The 24,284-nt window shown below is 42.1% G+C and overlaps 1 protein-coding gene across 3 annotated transcripts in view; it reads right to left on the bottom strand.

Annotated features, from left to right (window-relative positions):
• FCHSD2 (FCH and double SH3 domains 2) overlaps nt 1–24,284 on the bottom strand; it is a 365,055-nt gene that overhangs the window by 3,530 nt on the left and 337,241 nt on the right. For 2 of the 3 annotated variants that reach the window (XM_051987185.1, XM_051987183.1), the window contains 6 exons: nt 19,749–19,883; nt 15,712–15,795; nt 15,412–15,589; nt 13,568–13,788; nt 1,608–1,737; nt 1,443–1,525 (listed from right to left, as the gene is read on the bottom strand). In XM_051987185.1, coding sequence (XP_051843145.1) covers nt 1,443–1,525; nt 1,608–1,737; nt 13,568–13,788; nt 15,412–15,589; nt 15,712–15,795; nt 19,749–19,883 — 831 coding nt within the window. The remainder of the gene's footprint in view (nt 1–1,442; nt 1,526–1,607; nt 1,738–13,567; nt 13,789–15,411; nt 15,590–15,711; nt 15,796–19,748; nt 19,884–24,284) is intronic. The other variant, XM_051987184.1, reaches the window with a different exon arrangement.

Genomic DNA, 24,284 nt, shown 5'->3' with positions numbered 1-24,284 from the left:
AAGAGGAGAATGGGCACTTTTCAGAGAGTTATAAACAGCCATATGACAAAAGCTCTAAATCACTCATAATTAAGAGAAATGCAAAGTAAAATCTGAGGGGTACCACTTCACACCTATCACATTGGCTAAAAGAACAAAAAAGAAAAATGACAAATGTGATGGGGCTGCAGAAAAATGTGTACATTAAGGGACTCATGGTAGAACTATCAACTAAATTATTCTTGAAAACAATTAGCAATTGTACTCAAAAAGTAATTAAATGTGAATACCCTTTCCCCAGGAACAACGCTTTTATAAAGGGAAGAAAGGACTCATATTCAAAAATATTTGCAGTGGCAAAGAATTGGAAACTGAGGGGATGCCCATCAATTGAGGGAATAACTGGACAAGTTATGGTACAGGAATGTGATGGAATACTATTGTGTTGTAAGACACAATGAAGGGGATGGTTTCAGAAAACCTTGGAAGATTTGAATGCATTGATATGAGAGAGAACTTGGAAAAAAAGAAACAAAAAAGTGTGACTGGGTTAAAAACACTGATATCAGAAATGGGGATATCATAAACAGACACTATTTTTGAGCAGTTGGCAGATATGGTGAAGATCAAGTACCATAAGATACCCAGTTCTTGCTCTGGACACATCCTCCTCCCTTCCAATTCTGATGCAGTCAGAGACAGGACTGGCCCTCAGAGGATAGTGTGGGGCTTGACCTACATGTAGATTTGAACTCCTGGGGAGAAATGGTAGTTGAGACTAATGGAGTAATGATAAGCAAAATGGTGAGAAAGGCAGAGGGCAGAGAACTGAGTAGGGCTTCAATTGAAGGGAGAAAGAAAGAAAGAAAACTCAGAGAGGGAAAGAGATCGGAAGAGCATAACCTTTGTGACTCCAAGGCTAAAGCCTTTTTCCATATCTCATGGTCTTGAAATGATATCAATCTCGGACTTTAGCAAAACATTTACAGAGGAAGAATAAGTGATAAAGCAATTAGCTCTGTTTCTACTGAACTAAAACACTCTCATCAGAAAAGCCTTGGGAGGTAGAAGTTATTATTATTTTAACTTTATAGGTAAAAAAAAAAGTGAAGCTTCAAAGACTTAGGAGAAAGAGCACTGGACTAAGAGTCAGAGACGCTGCCTGGGATGGCCTTGGACAAACTATCCTTGCTCTCTAGGCTTCCCCATCTGTAAAAAGAAGGGATTAAAGACTAGATAGGCCACCCTAAGATCTTTTCATCTTTAAAGCTGATGGTCCCAGTTAGCTGAGGTCAGAAGCAGGCTGATGTTCATTTTATAGATGAGGAAGCTGAGGATCAAGCAAGCCTAGCACCATGATCAGTCGAGTAACCAGCTCCAGAGCACTGGAACCAGAAATCAGGGGCTTATACCTTCTAACCTGGGAGAGCCAAACACCCCCAAAACAGGGCCTGGATACTTACAGGTCGCAGTTTACCATAGGAGGCCTCCGGTGTGTGTCTTGGGGGCTGAGAGAACCCTGGAGAATCAGAGCTGAAGCTGTTTTCTGCGGGAAAAAACCAGAATCATGGGTGTGCTAATGGGTACAGATGGATAAGAGAAGAAGCAAAGTATCCCTGGAGCCTCACCGTTCATGGATGGAGACCTGGGGAAGTACCTCGAGTTCCTCTTGTCAGGGCTGGGAGAAGGGCTGCTGGGTGGCTGGTCGTAGAGAGGCAGTGGAGGCAGAGAATTGTGTGGCTTGGGGGAGGGAGAGATCTGTGAAGAAATGGAGAAGTGGTTAAAGGGTCAGTGATGATTGATAGGAAGGAACATCAGTGTAGTGGCTTTGCTAACACACTCTCACACCTTCTGTAGAGTGAGGTGGCGGCCGGGGATGGGGAACTGAACTTTGGTACTTATACCTGTCAGTAGAAAATCAAGCCACAAGATTTATGTGAAAACTGGGCTCATTATAAGAAGTGAAAATGCATGTGGAACCCAAAGAGTTCACAATCCCCAGAGAAATTTGCACTAAAAGCAGGATAAAACAGGAGAGGCATGGCATGGGAGGGGAAAGGTACAGTAAACCCTCCTGAAGGGGAAGAACAAGGTGCAATTCTTTCCCTTGGGAACTGCTAGACTGAAGATTAGAGAGTCGGCTTCTCTACAAAAGCAAGATCACAGCCTGGTATAGAGTGCCTGGTGCCCATCTTGCCTGCCCAGGACAAACAGGGAATGCCCTGAGTGCTCAGGGCCTTCTATCATGCTCTGGGCCCAGAGTTTCTGGAAAAAACAGCAACTAAAAAAAGACAGGTTCAGGGGACCCTTTCACAGCCTGTATGATACTGGTCATGTCATTTTCCTTCTCAGATTCTGTTTCTTCAACTATAAATTGAGGATGTTCAATTAGATGATGGTTAGAGCTCCTTCTAACTTCAAATCTCATGATCAATTTGATTTGATACAACAAATTTTTTTGGACTGAATCTATGATATCATTGATATAGGGAACTCCTAATGGGGAAATTCCCTCTACTCACACAGATCAGTTGGTACTATGCAATTTACAGTCTTAGCGAGTTACCGGCAGCATTAAGAGTTTAGGTGACTAGCTGTACCAGATCTAAAATAATATTATAAAGCAGTGGTTACCAAAACCATTTGGTATTGACTAAGAAATAGACTAGTTGATCAGTGGAATAGGTTAGGTTCAAAGGACAAAACAGTAATTTTAATAATCTAGTGTTTGACAAATCCAAAGATCCCAGCTTTTGGGATAAGAACTCACTGTTTGACAAAAATTGCTGGGGAAATTGGAAATTAGTATGGCAGAAATTAGACATTGACCCACACTTAACATCATATACCAAGATAAGGTCTAAATAGGTTCATGACCTAGGCATAAAGAATGAAATTATAAATAAATTAGAAGAACATAGCATAGTTTACCTCTCAGATCTGTGGAAGAGGAAGGAATTTATGACCAAAGAAGAACTAGAGATCATTATTGATCACAAAATAAAAAATTTTGATTATATCAAATTGAAAAGTTTTTGTACAAACAAAACTAATGCAAACAAAATTATAAGGAAGCAATAAACTGGTAAAACAGTTTTACACTCAAAGGTTCTGATAAAGGCCTCATTTCCAAAATATATAGAGAATTGACTCTAATTTCTCCAATTGATAAATGGTCAAAGGATATGAACAGACAATTCTCAGACAAAGAAATGGAAACTATTTCTAGCCATACGAAAAGATGCTCCAAGTCATTAATAGAGAAATGCAAATTAAGACAACTCTGAGATACCACTACACACCTGTCAGATTGGCTAGAATGACAGGGAAAGATAATGTGGAATGTTGGAGGGGATGTGGGAAAACGGACACTGATACATTGTTGGTGGAGTTGTGAATACATCCAGTCATTCTGGAGAGCAATTTGGAACTATGCTCAAAAAATTATAAAATTGTGTATACCCTTTGATCTAGCAGTTTTACTACTGGGCTTATATCCCAAAGAGATTTTTAAAAGATTTTAAAAATGTTTGCGGCAGCCCTCTTTGTAGTGGCCAGAAACTGGAAACTGAGTGGATGCCCATCAACTGGAGAAGGGCTGAATAAATTGTGGTATATGAATGTTATGGGATATTATTGTTCTATAAGAAATGACCAGCAGGATGATTTCAGAGAGGTTTGGAGAGACTTACAGGAATTGATGCTGAGTGAAATGAGCAGGACCAGGAGATCATTATAGACTTCAACAACATTATATGATGATCAATTCTGCTGAATATGGCCCTCTTCAACAATGAGATGAACCAAATTAGTTCCAATAGAGCAGTAATGAATAGAACCAGCTTCACAGAATTCCCAATCCCTCTATTTTTGTCCGACTGCATTTTTGATTTCCTTCATAGGCTAATTGTACACTATTTCAAAGTCCGATTCTTTTTGTACAGCAAAATAACTGTTTGGACATGGATACATATATTGTATTTAATTTATACTTTAACATATTTAACATGTATTATTACCTGCTATCCTGTAATATGTTTACCTGCTATCTGGGGGAAGGGGTGGGGGGAAAGAGGGGAAAAGTTGGAACAAAAGATTTTGCAATTGTCAATGCTGTAAAATTACCCATGCATATAACTTGTAAATAAAAAGCTATTAAAAAAAAAGTTTAGGTGACTTGCCCAATGTCACCCAACCGGCTTTCTCTGGACTACACCAGCTGCCCAGTATGTTGGAATGACAATGCTACATGCTGGGTACATACAGCAACGAGAAGGAAATGGCCTCAATGAGTTTAACTACATGGCACCTCTTCCTACAGGAGAGAGCTTTTTATTAGATTCCCCTAGTTTGAAGCAAATGGAACAGTCATGAGAAGGCTTGATCTAGACCGCTGAGGACTTGTGACCCTTGCCTTTTGTTGGTCACTTCTGCAGCCTTCTGATTCCAACTCACAGAGACAGTAACTTGAAAATAATTTCTAAGGCAGTTCCATGGAGCAAGAAGAGTGCTAGATGTGGAGGCTGAATCTGAGCCCTGACTCTTACTGTGATGAACCTGTAACAAGCCACTTCCTTTCCTGGACATCAGCTTCCTCATCTGAAGGAGGAGAATAATGGCATCTGCCCTTCTTCCCTTCAAGGGGATCACCGGCCGAGTGCCGTACACAGGGCGCCTGGCCGCTCGGCCACTTCAGTGAAAGAGGCTGAGCAGCCAGGGGCCTGGGCTCATGGAGATACAACTACCAGTGGGCAGACTGAGTCTTTAAAAGCCTTCTAATCAGCTAGGTAATGATAATCTGAATGGAATAAACATATTCATGAACCCTTTGCAAACCCCCAAATACTGAGTGGTGACAGGGTCTAAAGTGACCAACATGGAAATAATGACAACGGTCATAGAGCAGCATGTGGCCACACACACATCATGAAGGCAGGGAGAGAGCAGAGGATGAGGACTGTGACCCACTTAGCAGAGGGAAAGACTGAGAGGCCATGAGACCAAGGGTCTTGTTCTGCGGTGGCCAGTCCTCACTGGTAGAGCTTGCTCTCCAACCTAGATCTACTGAACCCAAGACCAGTTCTTTCTCAAACATCCTGCTGCCTTTTTAAAATCCAAATTCAAGTTGACATAAAGAATGGAAAAATCCATGAGCAATTCTAACCTTTCCATTTGGTGAAAGAGCAGCTTATTCTCACTGTACATTTAATGAGCCTCAGGAATAATAAGTGCTCACATTTCTCTTGCATTTTATGGTTTATAAAGCACTTTCTCCTCACAACAATGCTGTGACAGTATCAGCTTTGTTATTATCATTTCACAGATGAAGAAACAACAGTCCTGGGAGGGACATCATGGAGGGACGGGTAAGAATATCTGGGGGAGACACTCACACCCATGAGATCATAAATCCAGTGGAGAACTGAGAGATAAGGAAACACAGATGGGACTGCCAAGGCAAGGGACTTGCCTGTTACAGCTCCATGGTGAGTGTAAGAGCTAATATTTAAACTCCGGGTCTTGTCTTCCAGTTGTGTTCTTTCTACTACATGTTGCCCATGCATGACAGGAAGAGGGAGGACTGGCTGCCTGTGTTCCCCAGAGATGACATATGCAGCCAACATTTGTACCTTTCCTCTGCGACCATTGCAGTACCCACTGCAAGTCAGCAAGAGTCCGTGGCCATGAGGGCGTGTAGCTGGGCCTCCGGAGCTCAGCAGTGCTGATTTCACTGCTTACTGGCTGGCTGCGGCCCATTAGCAGAGTGCTTGAAACTACTTTGTGGTAAATTTGTGGTGAATATATAGCTGCACATGCATGTACTGCAATGTATTTTGACTAACCATGCAAGAGACCTTGATCCTGGGGAGCCAAGGGAAAGAAGAAGGGATTTCTGTGGCTTTCTCAGTCTCATCTCCCCTCATGAATGGCAATGGCTGCCTTTGGGTAGAAGAGTTCACAGGAGGGGAGAGATCCTAAGAGTTGACTTTCTCTGCTAAAGAGGTGACCCTGCTGATGAGGAATTCACTCATTAATTTCCTGCAGAGGCATTCACAAAAGACTAACATGCCCACTTGGCTTGTAAAAGTGGCTCACAAAGGATATTCCTGAACGATAACCTGACATGTAGAGGTGGGATAGGAGGAGATATCCATCTCTTGGGTGGCAAGATCCCAGAATCCAGCCTTTTAGTCAGAGAAGAGGAAAGTTCTGGTCACTGCCAGCCTTGGAGTTTGCCTGATGGATGGCCACAAGTTGGAAAAATCATAAATTCCTTCTCAAGAAAGAAGAGGATTGCTCAGAGAACTCCTGAAAAGCATTTAGCCTTGGAGAAAAAAAGAGTATCACCTATAAATTCTATGTACCTAAATTTCTAAAGAGTGGTGGGAGGCAACATATGTGGATCCTCTCCAATCCCTGTGCATCCCTCTTAGTACAGAGCAGGTCTGATAGGAAATAGGTTGATGCCTGGTAGCTCCAAAAAGTAGGTAGAGGATATGCATCCTGTACAGTGTTCCATGGGAGTCCTAGCACCACTGAGGATGCCTGCTTAGGCACTTCTAAGTCCTTTGAATCGCCATATTTTTTGTGGGATAAAATAAAGACTGTCCAAGCAAAATGCAATTGTTACACTGAATGTTTGCAGAGGAGCTGGAGATTACCCATATTTGAAGAAATCTAGATATGGGTTATACCTATGTTTTCTTTTTGAAATTTCTCTGGAATAAACTCTGGGCTGAGGATAAACCAAACCAAGTCAAGGAGAGACAGTGTCTTGTGGTTATGCTTAGCTCAGGATGACTATTCTGTGACAGCAGTGCCATATATTGTTCCAGTCAGTATCACAATCAGAATCACACCAGTTCTCCCCAATAAGCCCAGGGGAAAGGCAGAGCAGAGAAGGGACAGAACCTGCCTAATGCCATATGTGGAATAAGCACAGGAAATTGATATAGCCAGACCTATGCTTTAGGAAAATTATTCTGACAGCTGTATAGAGAATGAAGAACTAAGGGGGCTTGAAGGTAGGTGGCCAATTGGGAAGGGAGGCATGAATGTTTCTATTGGGCTTATATCCCAAAGAGATACTAAAGAAAGGAAAGGGACCTGTATGTGCCAAAATGTTTGTGGCAGCCCTGTTTGTAGTGGCTAGAAGCTGGAAACTGAATGGATGCCCATCAACTGGAGAATGGCTGAGTAAATTGTGGTATATGAATGTTATGGAATATTATTGTTCTATAAGGAATGACCAGCAAGATGAATACATAGAGGCTTGGAGAGACTTACATGAACTGATGCTGAGTGAAATGAGCAGAACCAGGAGATCCTTATATACCTCAACAACAATACTGTATGAGGATGTATTCTGATGGAAGTGGATTTCTTTGACAAAGAGACCTAACTCAGTTTCAACTGATAAATGATGGACAGAAACAGCTACACCCAAAGAAAGAACACTGGGAAACGAATGTGAACTATCTGCATTTTTGTTTTTCTTCCCGGGTTATTTTTACCTTCTGAATCCAATTCTCCCTGTGCAACAAGAGAACTGTTCGGTTCTGCAAACATATATTGTATCTAGGATATACTGCAACAGGAAGGGAGGCATGACTTCAACTAAGGTAGTAGACATGTAAGTAGAGAGAAGAGATTGATTTAAAAAAATATCAGGGAAGTAGAACTGAAAAGACTTGACAACTAATTGGATATGGGGCAAGTATTAGTAAAAGGGAAGGATCAAAAAAAACCTATGGGGTTATATTCTTGGATTATAGGGAGAAGGATGGTGGTGCCTTCAAGAGCAAAAGTAAAGTCAAGAGGAAGGATATATTTAAGGTAAGAGAGAAATTTATTTACATATAATGAGAGATGTCTAAGAAGCAATTAATGATGTGAGCCTGGAGTTTAGAAGAGTAGGATTTTTTTTTTTAATTTTTTATTTAATAATTACATTAAATTGACACTCGTTTCTGTTCCGATTTTTTTTTCCCCTCCCTCCCTCCACCCCCTCCCCTAGATGGCAAGCAGTCCTTTATATGTTGGATATGTTGCAGTATATCCTAGATACAATATATGTTTGCAGAACCGAACAGTTCTCTTGTTGCGTAGGGAGAATTGGATTCAGAAGGTATAAATAATCCGGGAAGAAAAACAAAAATGCAGATAGTTTACATTCGTTTCCCAGTGTTCTTTCTTTGGGTGTAGCTGCTTTTGTCCGTCATTTATCAATTGAAACTCAGGTCTCTTTGTCAAAGAAATCCACTTCCATCAAAATATGTCCTCATACAATATCGTTGTCGAAGTGTATAATGATCTCCTGGTTCTGCTCATTTCACTTAGCATCAGCTCATGTAAGTCTCGCCAGTCCTCTCTGTATTCATCCTGCTGGTCATTTCTTACAGAACAATAATATTCTATAACATTCATATACCACAATTTACCCAGCCATTCTCCAATTGATGGGCATCCATTCATTTTCCAGTTTCTAGCCACTACAAACAGGGCTGCTACAAACATTTTGGCACATACAGGTCCCTTTCCCTTCTTTAGTATTTCTTTGGGATATAAGCCCAATAGAAACACTGCTGGATCAAAGGGTATGCACAATTTGATAATTTTTTGGGCATAATTCCAGATTGCTCTCCAGAATGGTTGGATTCGTTCACAACTCCACCAACAATGCATTAGTGTCCCAGTTTTCCCGCATCCCCTCCAACATTCATCATTATTTTTTCCTGTCATCTTAGCCAATCTGACAGGTGTGTAGTGGTATCTCAGAGTTGTCTTAATTTGCATTTCTCTGATCAATAATGATTTGGAACACTCTTTCATATAAGTGGTAATAGTTTCAATCTCATCCTCTGAAAATTGTCTGTTCATATCCTTTGACCATTTATCAATTGGAGAATGGCTTGATTTCTTATAAATTTGAGTCAGTTCTCTATATATTTTGGAAATGAGGCCTTTATCAGAACCTTTAACTGTGAAAATGTTTTCCCAGTTTGTTGCTTCCCTTCTAATCTTGTTTGCATTAGTTTTATTTGTACAAAGGCTTTTTAATTTGATGTAATCGAAATTTTCTATTCTGTGATCTAGAAGACTAGGATTGAAGAGATTGATAGAACTAGAAGTCATCTGTGTTGAGGTGAAAATTAAACCTATGGGAGCAGATGAGATATTGAGAGAATCTGTAGAAATGGGAGAAAAGAGGGTCCAGGCTACAAACTTATGGGACATCTAGGCAGATGAAATGGGTTTAGTGTTTTAAGGTCCCAGCAGTACTCAGCAACCATCCATTCACTGACCAAGACTATTGAAACAGCCTCCTAAATGTACCAATCTGTTCTTCATGTGGTGACGGAATAAGCTTCCTAATGTTCAATGTCTCACAATGTCATGCTCTTCCTCAAAAATTTGATTTTTCTCACAAATGTCATTTACTATTGTCTCTAAGATATGATACAAACTTCTCAGCCTGGCATTTAAGACTTCATACCATCTGGTGCCAACCTTATTCTTTTTACATTCTCTTCCACCTAGCCAAACTGGGTAACTAGCTGTTTCCATATCTTGATCTGCTCTTCCAATTAGTGCATTTTATGGAGGCTGTTTGCCAGGTTCAGAAAATTCTTATCCTTATCTCTAGAAATCCAAACTGTGTGATCATTGGCAATTTTCATATCTGAACCTCAGTTTCTTCACCCATAAAATGATGAAGAAACAACTTTTGAAGCCCAAATCAGAGTGGTTATTTTTATCGCTCTGTGGATTCTTTTTTTTTTTTTTTTTTTTTTTTTAAATTTGTAGGTTCACTCAAAGATTGTATTTCTCCTTCTACAATGTCTTCCCTGATTATTACACCTCCAAAAGATCTCCCTTTCTCAAGGTCATGGAGTTCTTTTCTGGGACCTGTCACAGAACCACAGAATTCCAGAATCTCATTCAACCTATCCCTAAAAAGGGTTCCCTAGACAACACACCAGACAAATAGTGCTCCACTTTTCTCCTTGAGGACCTTCTATGACCTTGTGAGGAATGGGTCCTTGTGAAGACTGAGTTAGCACTCTGGGTACCTTAGAATCAGCCAGAGTCAGGATAAGCAAAAGTCCTTGGTTTTTATTCTTGGACTTTAGGGATAAAAGTGAATTGGATGGACGCAGGATCTCTACAACCTCTCCTCTTCGTCTCCCGCCCAAAAGTGATTCTGATTACTCCACCCCCTAGTCCCTCCTACAGTTCTCTGTTTACACCAATTATTGAGCCAGCACAGAATAGTGGGAAGGGCCATTTTCCAAGCATAAGCTAATAGAGTATTGTCCAATCGGTAATTAGTCTTAAGTGCTCGGTTGTCCGACCTCAGTGCATCAATTCAAGAGTTTCAGCCCTTTACAGGTCATTCCAAATAGGGATAGCTCTATATGTCAGGGAGCTTCTTTTGATATTAATCCAATCCTCCATGTGCATCCCTTTACTTCTGCCTGAGACAAATACTTTGGCTCTATCCTAGTGTACTCTGGACTCTATGAATATCTTGTATCTCTTCCTATTAGACTATAAACTCTAAGAAGGCATGAATTATGAAGTACATGGCCTGGCCTTAGTAGGCCCTAGTAAACATTTTAAAATACACTCTCTGTAAGCTTTTTTTGAAAAGCAAAACACAATATGGACAGGCCATAGGATTCAGAGCCAGAAAGAAACTAGAAGATTTTTTAATGCCATACAATGTAGGCATTTTGTAGATGAGATTTCCAGAGTCTTTTATGCTATCCTTGTGTGTAAATGGGCTGAGGCTTGAGTTGATGCACTGAGGTCCCAAGCACATGAGGCTAAATAGTAATTGTACCATACTCTATTAATATATAAGCTTGGAGAAAGAATGGCCCCCGCCCACTCTTTGTGCAAGTCCTGATGTGTTGTATAGGAAATGACGATTCTGGTGGGTGGAGGCAGGGGAGTGAAAAAGGAAGGGGAGGAGAGGACCTGAGTTCAAATCCAGCCTCAGACACTTAACAATTCCCGGTTGTGTGACCATGGGCAAGTCACTTCACCCCAACTGCCACAGCAAAAGCAAAAAGCAAAAAGAAGAAGAGAAAACAAACAGAAAAGTCATTGCAATGACAAAAGAGCTAGCAGAGCAAGTGAGTGCTGAATCGTCATTTCCTATACAACACATCAGGACTTGCACAAAGAGTGGGCGGGGGCCATTCTTTCTCCAAGCTTATATATTAATAGAGTATGGTACAATTACTATTTAGCCTCATGTGCTTGGGACCTCAGTGCATCAACTCAAGCCTCAGCCCATTACACTTGTGAAATACTATTAGGTGGGAATAGAACTGGGTGAAGAAGTAGAACTAAAGGATAGTCATAATGGGATATGGACAATGAGGAATAAGGTCTCTAATGGGCTACTTAAGGAATCTTTATGTGTTATTGGACACTTTCATCAATGACTTGGAGGAAGGCAAAGATGGAAGCAAACCTGGGAGGGATAATTAACACACTAGATGAAAATCAGTATTAAATTAGATCTCAACAGGCTAAAATAATGGAACAAATCAATTAAGATAAAATATACTAGGGATGAATGACAAATCTCAGACATGACATCAAAGAATTAACTTCACAGATATAAGATGGTAGAAGTACAGCTAAGCAGCAGTTCATCTTAAAAAGGTCTGGAGGTTCTAGTGGGCAACATAAGTCTACAATGCAATATGATTCTAAAGATTATGTGATTTTAGGTTGTTTTAAAAGAAGGTATTCAAAATGAGGATGTGAGAATCCTTTCATGCTCTTTTTTAAGTCAGAGTATATAGATAGCACTATACTCATTTCTTGGCCCCACATTTTGTAAAAGGATGCTGATAATCCAGAGAGAATCTAAAGGTGATGGTGACTAGATGGTGGAGGGCCTTGATGTCATGATGAGATTGGCTGAAGAAAATGGTGACATTTAGCTTGGAGAAGAGAATCCTTGTGAGGGTTGGATGTGATGACTTTTTGTAAGGATCTGAAAGCATGGGACTTGCTTTGCCCAGAGGGCATAATTAAGAATAATGGGAAGATGCTGAAAAGAGAAAAAATTCAATTGGATGTTCAGAAAAACTTCCTGATAATTAGAACCATACACAAGTGGAGGCTGGTCTAATGAACTAAGACTTATCCAGAGACTAGGAGTTTTCAGGCACAGGTTGGAAGAACACTTAAGCATCTGGAGAGTAGTAGGCTGGACTAGATTAGAAGCATCAAATCAAGGAATCAGATTAAAATGTAACTGGGAGATATCTAACAAAATAAATTAAAAATGCTCACAGATAATGTGAGTTTGTGGTTCTAAGTCACTATGTAGCCTCAAGGGATCTTTTAATCTGAGCTGACCACTCCTGCACTAGATAATTCCTCACAGTCTCCCCAAATGCTGAGGCCCAAAGGTTGAGAACAGCTGGTATAACTGGCATTGGAGCCAGATCCACTTGTTTGAAATCCGCTGCTCTTTCTCTTGGCCATTACTTGATGTGAAGAGACTAAACTTTTTCACTGAGCCCTTTCTGCTTTATGGGATGCACATTCCTTTTGTACCGAGCTCCTTCTGGGGACAGCTTCCTTATCTGGTAAGGGCAGACAGCAGATGCACAAAGATGAGGTAGCTATGTCCACAACTCGCCAGGGCCTTCAAGGATTTCCAGCATCTTTACTTTGCAAAGATACTTTCCTTTCCTTAGGCACTGTTCCTGGGACTTGGATAACACTAAGACTGAGGTGGGAAAAATCTTTCCTCAGAAGCCTGTCCTCATGGCACTTGTGGGCATGAACCACAGATTATTCTTGCGAAGTGCTACAGAATAGAACATTAACATGGGTATTCCACAGATGCTTTGGGCACGTTTCCAATGTGGGCTTTTTAGGGTTTGCATTATCTTTATCTTTTGCACCCTGCACATGACTGCATACAGAATCAATTAATCAATATTACTATGGGCCAGGTACTGTGCTAGGCACTAAGGATCTCAAAAGAGGCAGAAGATGGGCCCTGCCCTAAAGGAAACTTCATATCTGCTCATTAGACTACAAACAAACAGGTTGCAAAGTAAGCTAAGTACTGGGTAAAATAGGAAATAACTAAAAGAAGGAAAATGCAGAATATAAGAGGGACTGGGGAAGGCTTTCTGAAGGAGGTGGAGTTTTAGTTAGGACTTCAAAGTAAGTCAGAAAGGTCAATAGAGGGAGTGGAGGAAGGAGAGCACTCCCAGGCATGGGGACCAGCCAGAGAGAATGCCCAAAGCTGAAGTGAAGAGTCATTTTCAATGAGTAGTCAGTAAGCATCAGATAATGGAGCATCTCAGACACGGTGTATTTCTGTTTTAATAAATGGCTGACCTATATGATGAGAAGGATACTAGAGTAAATCTTGGGTTCAAATCCTGACAGGACTTGCTATGCTATGAGACCTTTGACAAATCATGGTGAATGGTATTACTAGTTTTCTTAAGATTGTTGGGAAGATCACACTTGCACAATATGTATGAAACTGCTTTGAGTCATTGTTAATGAACTTCTTCCCTGCCCCTTTCCTTCTACATACCTGAATCTCTCTCACCCATGGAGTATCACCATTTTCTGAGGCTGAAAGTTCTTCCACTAGCACCGATGGGAAAACGCCAATGCGTCCATTGAATTCCCCTTCCCAGAAACCATCATCGTCTTGGTTCTCCTTGTTCAGGATGCGAATGATTGCTCCCTCAGGAAAGGATAGTTCATCATCTGTCTGACCTTCATAGTCATAAAGTGCTTTAACAAAACAGACTGTAGGACAAAAAACAGAATATTGTAGCTGAAGCCATTTCCAACTGAGCTCCTGGCTCCTTCCCCCCTTCCCAGATGCCTATAGGACAACTAACCAATCACTGACATGACTCTTTTTTTTTTTTTAATAACTTTTTATTGACAGAACCCATGCCAGGGTAATTTTTTTACAGCATTATCCCTTGCACTCTCTTCTGTTCTGATTTTTCCCCTTCCTCCCTCCACCCCCTCCCCCAGATGGCAAGCAGTCCTATATATGTTAATATTGTCACAGTATATCCTAGATACAATATATGTGTGCAGAACTGAACAGTTCTCTTGTTGCACAGAGAGAATTGGATTTAGAAGGTATAAATAACCTGGGAAGAAAAACAAAAATGCAAGCAGTTTACATTCATTTCCCAGTCTTCCTTCTTTGGGTGTAGCTGCTTCTGTCCATCATTGATCAGTTGAAACTGAGTTAGATCTCTTTGACTGACATGACTTACCAAAGGAGAGAAGACATTTTTGGAATTACCAAAACAATGCAGGTCAAGTCTTGTGTCTTGTAACGGACTAAGTTTCATGAAGGCAGGGAATATGTTTATATAAACTTTGCTTCCTACTTTCTACCTCTAGCTCCAGTATCTAATAAATATTTGTTAAATATCATTGAATAAATGAACAAACTAAATTGATCCTTGTCCTACCCTTTGTAGCCAGTCAGAACAAGCTCTCCTTTTAATACTTGAAGAAATCAAGCCTGCTCCCTCTAACTCTTCTCTTTTCCAGGGTAAATGATTTCTCTTCTTTGAATCAGGATATCGAACAATTCCTATACTAATTTAATCAATGCAGAACATATGCACAGGTAGTTTAATAAACTGCTGGCCAAATGACTGACCCCTCCCTCAAATCCTTCCCAATATTTTGTGCCATACTTCTCCTATGCAATAAACACACCCTGAAGCTTAAAGGGAGACTCTGGATGATACAACTAGATCAATGTCATATTACAATAATGTCACTAACTCATTTCAGCCAATCATTGCCCCACCCTTCTTGAACTGATCACGAGAAATATAAAGTAACTCCTGAGTCTTGAGGCACTAACTCCTCGGGCATCAGTCTACATTATAAGATGATGTCTGATGGCACCACCTACAGTGCTCATTTATCTAATGTGTGTTTTAGGAACGCTGAACAATGTGATGGAGGAAAGTTCTCTGTGCGCATCCCTGCGCTTTTCTCCCTAGCTTCCTGAGGGCAGAACCTTTTTTTTATTGTTTTTTATCTCTGTTTTCCCACACCACCGAGTCCTGAGCCAAACATTTCCTTCACTGGTTCTAAACGGACTCTTCTGCATCTGTAACGCTGCAGGAGTTCCCCCCGCTCTGTTTAGATCATCTTTTGAATGAAGGGCCATCCCATCTGCAGAACCTTCTTGACCCTCTGGTCCAGGACCATCTTTCCCCTCAGGCCTCATGTGGCACACTGTGAGATATCCCTTCAGCACCGGGACCATGATTCACCCCGAACCTACACCTCAATCAACTCCTACTATTGTGTTCGGCCCCCTACAGTCACATGTCTATCATACACTTCTGCTGCTAGCGTGACCTGCTGAGTTCTATCAGTTATTACCACTGGAATCTCCATTGAGGCTCCCGGAAACAAGTTCTGCCTCAGTTGAATTGCTCGACGTGTGAGAGCGGTTGTCTAGCGCGGCGAGGGACTGCAGCATGCTCAGGAGGCTGTTGGACGTCGGGAACTGCAGGTACTTCTCGGGCACATAACCCACTTGGCCAACTTTGTTTCGGGCCTGTGGAAGAGAGGGACAAGAGGGCGGCGCATTCACAGACAGGAAGGCCAGGGGCCTCGTGAGAACCCAAACAAACTCCTCAAAATGCCACGAGAAAGGGTTATATGAGCAAAGGAATCTACCTTTACCCAGTCTTCCATATCTCCATCTTCAATCACTTCTAACACCTCATGCTCCTCAATCGTCAGCTCGTCTGGCTGAGATGCCTGCAATGGAGGATGGTCATGGACAAAATTAAAAAGGTTAGATAAAGAGCAGATGTAGGCTGGTCATCAAAAAGAAAAAAAGCCAGAGCAAAATGATTTTGGAAAAGAATTCAAGTACAGAAACTTCAATGATCTAAGGGTTTTATGAAGTGAAACTGTAATGAAAACAAGTGGTGGGATGGGTCATTCCTGAGGCACTATGGGAGGCCGGAGGCCTTGGCAGGAGCTTTGCTCTGGATATGAGCAAGTTTCCTCAAGGTCTCTGTGAATCGGCTTCCTCGTTGGCACCACAGGGCTGACATCCCTGCCCTCTCCCAGGGATTCTGAAATGATTCACATTCGTGAACAAGAGGAAGTGAACGTAAAAATGAATGCATGGCTTCTCTCAGGACCATGGAGGTAACTGAACAAAGAACGGCAATGTGACGATGCTGAGCACGATGGGACTGGCATGCGAACGTGGCGTGAGGTGCTCCAGTGTGAAGATGGTTCAGACAAGGCCTTGATCTGAGGGTCATCGACTGCAGAGTAGTCCACGAGACTGGAGAGTGGTGGGGGGGCCGCGAAGGGTCTGTACGGGCACTCCCTCAGCCTGGCCGCAGGGTGTGCACTCTGCAGGGAGCAGTGTTTGTGGGGCACCCTCTCAACTTGGTCACAGATCCACGGACAGGAAAAAACCAGCGTTATGACAGGTTTGCCCAATTATGGAAATAGAAACTCAACCTGGGCAGGCTTTTTAACGTCACTTACCTCAAAACACAGGAGGCAACAACTCATCAATTCCTGGCAGCTTTCCACCAAGGGGAAAACTTTCCCCTCATCAGTGGCTAAGTTCCCTCCTCCCCTGCTGCTCTGAATGTGGGAACACCAGGGAGGGGGAGTTGCTGTATCTGGGGGCAGGGGAGAGTCTGAAGAGTGGCGGGACCATGGCCCGTCCCTGCCCTCAGGCCCCCAGAGGCCCTCCAGCTCAACCCCCTCCTTCACAGATGCTGCGCAGCTAATGACCTTGGCAGAGGCAGCATGCCAGCCCTGGCTGCCTGACTTTTCATCTTGTGCCCTTTCCATTAGACCGTGATGCCTTCCAGGACACTAATGGGCTATTTTAATAAGGGAACAAAAGAAGAAAAGGGCAGTTGGCCTCAAGCGTAAGGTTATTCTAGTTCCAAGAAACTTTGGGGGTCCTTCAGCATCGCCAGCTGCAAAGCCCCTCTGTGGGGCTTCTCCACTCAGGGTCAGCTGCAGAACTGGCAAGAGCTCTTCATTGTCCCCCACTGGATTTGTCCTTTATAGCCCAGCTCAGATGCTTCCTTATGCAGGAAGCCTGCCTTAATTTCCCCAGATTATCCCCCTTTTGTTCTTCCCTGATGCGCTTGTGACAGCAACTCATGTTCTTATGGAGCCTTCTATGGGATGGGGGCTATATGTACATGAATGTGTAGCACACTGTGAGGTCACTGGGGTCAAGGAATATGTCTTCATCTGTTTCTGTCTCAACATCTGAATTGAATCTGAACTGAATCATGTCCTGGGTGATATTGGGGACAGTGGAACTGCCCACAAAGGGCCTAAGTTGTAATTGCTCAGGTACTACTATTTTCTTTATCAAAGATATTAAAATCTGGAGCCAGCTTAGATATTTTTCAATGGAAAGGAGATAAAAGGCAACAGATAATCAACTTGTCAGTTATCTAAGAACTGCATGTTTGTCCAGAAGCCCGATCTTAAAGACACCTAAGCAGGATCTGAAGCACTGATTGGATGAAAACTACTTTTATGAGAGAATTTTACTCACAGGCTACTTTAAGAAGAATGGGTTAGGAAGGAGACATGGTAGAAGAAAGGATGAGGATGTATTTGCTTGTGACTCTGGGCAGTATTTAATGCTACATGAGTCCTCTGCTAAGAGGCGCAAAAAACATACCAAATTACTTCCACCCTGAGTGTTGAAGCAAAACAATAACTGGGAAAGTCAAAAGGGCATTCGTTTGGAGCAGGACCTGAGCCCCTTACTATTATGTGCCTCGCCCCCACTGGCTGGGGCAAGGGGTTTCTTCTAGCTGAAAAAATCCCCACTATGCACTGGCTGCATTCCAGGACCAAGACAGTAAGAGGGGACAAAAGTTGACAGTTGGAGCTTTCAAAGGGATCCTGTCTTAAGAGCCCCAAATAGTAAAGGGCGATCAGTTCTAATACTGGCTTTTCGAGATCCTCTTCTCCCCTCAAACTTCTTGAAACGAAACCAGAGCACCCCCATACCCCCGGATGCTGTGAAGCCCCATACAGGAGAGGAGGAGAACCCTCTATGGCTGGGCATGAAGGGTCAGCATCTAGGTAGGGGAAGTGGGAGGAGCGAGACCTGTGCTCCCCCCTTCTGCAGGGCTCCAAGGCAGTTCAGAGGTCTCATTAGCCCCTCTTGGGGCAACAGCATGCAACTTTTAGGCCTCCCTTTGCAGGTGCCTGAAGGGCCCGCTCAGAGTCCTGTGCAGGGTCAGAGCTGGGAGTCAGAGGCTGATCTCCCGGGGCTTCCTGAACAAGCTGAAGACGCTGAGCTGGGAGAAGAGAACACTCAAGGAAACAGCGCGGCGGCTACCAAACAAACGAGAGGCTGGCATCACAGGGCTGGTACTTTCTCCTTGGCTTTGCAAAGGGGCACGAGGGGAAAGAATTTCAATTTTGGCTATACAAAGAGAGATTGGTCTTCCCTGCATTTCTGTTTCTGGGGCTGCCTCAGCATGAGAGAGCAGGGGAGGCCCACCCGTACGTCCAGCCTCAGACCTCCCTAGCGGTGTGGCCCTAGATTAGTCACTTAACCCTGTAGGCCTCGGGTCCTCAGTAAAATGAGATGGCGAAGCAGAGGCAAACCATTCCAGAATCTCTGCCGAGAGCCATCCCCTCCAAAAAGAAAAGGGGTCACCAAGATGTGGACGTGACTGAAGTGAGGCACTGGGCTCGCCCTTGGTGGCACAAGCAACACTTGACGGGGATGGGGGGGGGGAATCTCAGCCAGGGGTGACTCGACCCGGATGCTGACTGAGGTTCCTGCCTGGGCCTAACATTCTCTCTGGACAGACAGTTACTGGGAATAAGAGCTCGAGGCTTTCTGCATAATAGTTATTAGTATTAACTATTAATTAGTATTAAACTTAGTAATCTACTAACCCTAACCCTTTACTGATCCGTGAATCTGTTGAATCTCCAAAGTGGAATGCAATCTGCCCAAGGTAGGGACTATTCTTTCTATTTCAGTATCCCCAGTGCTAAAGAGGATTCCTTATATATAAAAGATGCTTAATAAAGGATTCATGAATTGAATTACATTTAAAGTCCTACATCTTCTGATGATCTGTGGTGCTATAGTTCTAGGTCCAGTAGACCTCTATCCTTGTCAAACCAAATAAGGTTGAATAAATAAATTAGAACAACACATTTTAGGAAAAAACACTGGAGTGAGTCTGGAAAAGAGTACCTAGAATGAGAAGTCTGAGAATCAGTACAAGGAACCAAAAAGAATGTTTAGCCCAGAGAGTAGGAGGCTCAGGAAAGACATTTTCACTGTTTTCAAAAATACAAAAGGGCATGGGATTAGTCTTCTTTTGTTTGGTCATAGAGGGAAGACTTTATTTAACTTAAGGAAAACACTTCCTAGAAATTGGAGCTAATAGTGGGGTTGGTCATCAGAAGTAAGTTCCTCATCACTGCAGATCTTCTAGGAGAAGTGAAGGACATATATTAGGGATGCCAAAGAAAAGATTCATCCGGAAGGGACCGAATAAAGAAATACCATCTAAGGTTCTGCAGGTTCTGAGACTTGGTGATTCCTGACGCACCACAGACATGGGTGCCTCAGCACTAACTGGGCAGCTGGGAGTATGTAACATTCAAAGTGTCACATGGAGATATAGCATTAAGTGCTCACTTTTACACAACCTCATGTATTTGTGAAAAGTACAAACCTTGTATGAATAGACAACTTTGCAGGTTAATGGATAGTTTCGTAGGGTACCCGATGGACTGGAACTGCTATCATCAAACACATCCATATTGTCCTCAAATTCTTCCCCTTCTTCTCTTTCTGCATCCACATTAAGCTAGGGGAAAAATAAGAAAAAAAAGTTTGCTTTCTTATTTCATAGAAGTGTTTGAAAGAAAAGAAAAGTTCGGTAATGAATAAGGAATTCTGGTCTCAATTCACTGATCCGGGGGAGAAGAAGGTGGTATAGGGTAAATAGTTTGGTTCCAGCTTGTTCTTAATGAGTTAGAGAGTCATTGAACTTTCTCTTGAATACTCAGAATATATTTTCCATTCCCAAGGGTTTTGCTGCCACATTTTTCAGGGCTGGCTAATAAAGGTCTGCATGGTTTCTCTCTCTGCCACTCCTCCTCCCTATCCAAATCTTGATGTAGAGGTTCACACAGACAAGGAAGCCCAGCCTAAGAAGGGTCAGGAACCTCTGGGTTTGCTCATTTGGGAAGCAACAGAGGACCATGGCAGGGGTAAGGAAGCCCTGGGCTTTTACTGCTTGCTCTGTTATTCATTAGCTCCATGACCCTGACCAGGTCAATGCATTCCTCCAAGGCTCAGCTTTCTCACCTGTAAAATGAGGGAAAAACAACATTGTTTAACCTCAGGAAGCTCTGAGGATCCAAGGAGAAAACATAAATGTAAACAGTCTTCTGTAAACCTCAGAATGCTTCACCAGTGTTAACTCTGAGCATCATAAGATGTGTCAAAGCAGCACAGGGCTAGAAGCTGCCCCCAGGACTCTGAAGGGAGAAGATCCCCTTTATCCCAGGGGGTCACACAGCTAGTGTGTATGAGAGATGAGGCTTAACTCAGCTCTTAATCCTTTCTCCTGAGCCATCTCTCTTATTCCTAAGCAGCATGCTGAGTCTAGAAGGCAGCAATCACATGCCTTTTCAAGCTCTATGTTCTTAAACCCCAAACTTCTTTTTTGAACAGGGGCTGCTATTCTTTGCTGTGAGGTTTATTTTTATTTAGATTTTTGTTGCTGTTTGTTTGTTTGAATGCAACAATTTATTGGTAACCTCTTGTTCTGCATGATCCCTAGATTCTATCCCTCTTTGCAAGGAAGGCTTACAATTATTTGAAAACCAGAGTCAATCACTATACAATACTAATGCCTAACCCTGTCTTTGTCATTTCTTCTGAAAACACCTTTGTCCACTTTAATCCCTTAGAGAAGAAAGATATCTTCCTTATGTCTGAAGGAGGGAAAACTTAAAAAAGGAAAATACAACATGAGAGTTCATTTCCATATTACTTTACAGGCAAATACAAAACCTCTAAGATACAGTCAGTGTGTGTGTTTCCTCCCAACAAAGAGAAAGACTCTACTGATTATCTATTCTGTATCCTTTACAATTATTACAGTATCAACAAATAACCAGGAAACTCTAGACTTGAGCCTGCTCATGTGGCTATTGCTTCTGCTGTGGCCAGCCCCATGGTCTCCATCTTCAGGTCATTGAGCTCCAGAACCCATCCAATAGATACTTTTGGGTTACCTTCTGGAGAAGAAACATCTGTAAAGACTTCTTTCCTGCCAGATCCTCCAGAAGGAAGTAAACATTCATTTTGCCCTCTATTTTCTGGTTCATTTTCTCCTTGCAGCTTCTCTTGTCTAGTCGAAGTTGGTACTGTTGTCCAGTGTACAGTTACTAAATCACAGCAGTCTTTCAACAGTGACCCTATCTTTACCCATTGCCAATTCACATTCAGATCTGGGATTCTTACATTGCAAGATATTCCTGATCATGCCCAACTGTGACAGAAGGGGATGCTGGTGCATGAAGGCTCCCTTGACTTTATGTTATCAGGCTAGTGTCCTTATTTCTCACGACTGGTCAACACAATGAGATGACTTTAATCTGGGGATGTGGCAGGAATGCTGCACTCGGGAACTTTTGTTTTGTACTGTTCACTGTAACACTGTGATCTTCAATAGGATCAGTGGATTAATCTGCAAGGTCCTCTGTCTTAAGTGCCATCATATCATGAGGGTAGTATCTTTCCAAAGGATATATGAGTTTTTCACAAAACTGATGATCCCTGAAGGGGATCAATTTTAATTTCATAGTATTTCTCCCATCTATTCCCTTCTTTCCTCTGACATTGTCACCACTTTGACCCAGGCCCCTACCACTCCATGCCTAGAATATTGCCGTGGCCTGCTGGTGGGTTGTCCTGACCTAAATCTCTCCCCACTCCAGTCCATTTTCTGCTCAGCTGTTAAAGTGTTCTTCCTAAAGCACAGGGCTGAGCACCTCTTTTTCTATTATCTCTGCCTACTAAATAAATTCAAGAGCTCCCTATTACCTCTAGGCTCAAATGTAAAATTCTGTTTGGTGTTCAAAGCTAAATGAAGTCTGTGTCCTCTGCCCCCACCCCAGCTTTTCTAGTTTTTCCACACCTTCTCTCCCTCTCCATCACCCCAGTATAGTCCTCCATTCTGGGACATGGACCTCTTTGCTGATCCTCATAAAGGACATTCCATCTCCTGATTCTTAGCATTTTCTCTGGCCATGTCCCATGCCTGGAATGTTCTTCTGGCTTCTCACAAGTCCCAGCTTCTACAAGAAGCACTTCCTGATTCCCCTTGATTCTGTCTTCCATCTGTGATTATTTCCAATTTATTTTGTATACAGTTTGGCTATGCATAATTCTTTGCATGATGACTGTGATTTCCTTGGGGAGGTCTTTTGCCTTTCTTTGTATCGTTATAAACTCAGTGGCTATTGAAGGTACTAAATATTTATTGGATGAATGTTCCCCAGCCTCCTCTTCTAGGACCAAGTCTAAGAAATTTAAGTCTTAATCTTCTAGGTTTCCAAAGTATTTTTCCTTCCTCCTCCCATACTGTGAAGTAGATAGTTCAAGTATTGCCATCCTCATTTTATGGATGAAGAACTCATCTCTCGGAGCTCCTACACTGTGTCTGACAAATAAAAGTCCCAAATTCTCGGGCAGACATCTAAGACCCTGTACAATTTGCTTTCCGATCCTATTTTTTATTTTAATTTCCTATTACTCAAAGAACATGGTTCAGAAAAGGGCTTAGAGGACATCTAATCCAATCTATCATCCCCTCCAAAACATCCCCAATAAACGATATTTAGCTTCCTGCTTAGTGATACTCAGGGATAGAATTTCACTAAATTGAGAGTTGGGAGATATGACTTTTGGGCAGGTGCTAAAATGATTTTTCTTATGGTGAGATGAAATCCCCTTAAAGAATTATTACAGAATTGTGATTTATAAAAAGATGACTAAAATGCTGATATCCATTGTGTGAGAGATCCTTCTCCTAGGCATATGGAAGTAAAAGACAGAGAGACAGACACACAGACTCTATTACCTTTTGTGGAAGCAAAGAAATGGAAACAAAGTTGATGCACAGGGAGACTAATGAAATGATACAGTGACGTAAACAGAATCAGGAGAATAAGATGTGTGACTATGATAGTGTAAATACAAAAAACATTTTAAAAAGAAACATAAAGATAATTATTAAGCTTGGCTCTGGAGAAGAATTAAGAAGATGCTTTTTTCTTCCTTCACTTTAGAGATGGGGTGGTGTGCAATACTCTATATGGTCAGATGCTACCCATAACAGTTCTGGTGATTTTTTCCTTTTAAAATTTTTATCTGAAGAGAAGGCTTACTGGGTAGGGGAAGGGTAATATATTCAGAAAAGAAACCTTCTTTACATGCCCCCAATTTTTGCCTAAATGTATGCCTTCCCAATCCTGCACCACTCTCCTACCCCCTCAAAACCTTTCTGTTTGCCTGTCTTAGCTGAGAAAGTCCTTGCCTCCTTTACTTGGAATGGTTTATTGCCTCAACATAACTTGCTAAAATCCTTCCTGTCCTTCAAGACCTAGTTCCAATGTCATCTCCTTAGTAGAAGCTTTCCTGATGACCTAGTTAGAAGTAATCTTTTCTGCTTGTGAACCTTCATGTTATGCTGAACTTTTCTTAATTTTTCCATTCTTATGTGCATCATAGTTATTTACATACATATCCTATTTCCTTCCCTAGTCTATGAGCTCAAAGAAACTGGCATCATATGTGTATTAGTAGTGACACCGAGTAGTTCTCAAATGGCAGTTTGATTCTCTAAATTTCTTTCCAATGAAGAATTGAACCATTTCACAGAGATAAATAAGGGAGAGTATGGTATAATATAGATATACCTTTTAAAATCAGAAGACTTATCTCAAATCCTGGTTGTGCCAACTTCTCATTCCTGTGACCTGGTCAGTAAGTGGATCTACTGTGTAGGTGTATCCTGAGGCAAATCTGGAGTGACAGCAGCTGGGTCTGAGTTTGGGCTCTTCCACTTACATGATAGATGAGCAAAGATATTCCTTTGTTGGGGCTCAGTTTCCTTCTTTGTAGAATCTGACAGAGTAGATAAAGGTTCTTCCCGTTTTTGACATTCTATTTTCTAAGCAGTCTCATTTGGATT

Source organism: Antechinus flavipes, chromosome 3 (assembly GCF_016432865.1).
Source record: "Antechinus flavipes isolate AdamAnt ecotype Samford, QLD, Australia chromosome 3, AdamAnt_v2, whole genome shotgun sequence".
Lineage (NCBI taxonomy): Eukaryota > Metazoa > Chordata > Mammalia > Dasyuromorphia > Dasyuridae > Antechinus > Antechinus flavipes.
This window is presented reverse-complemented; position numbering and strand designations above follow the sequence as displayed.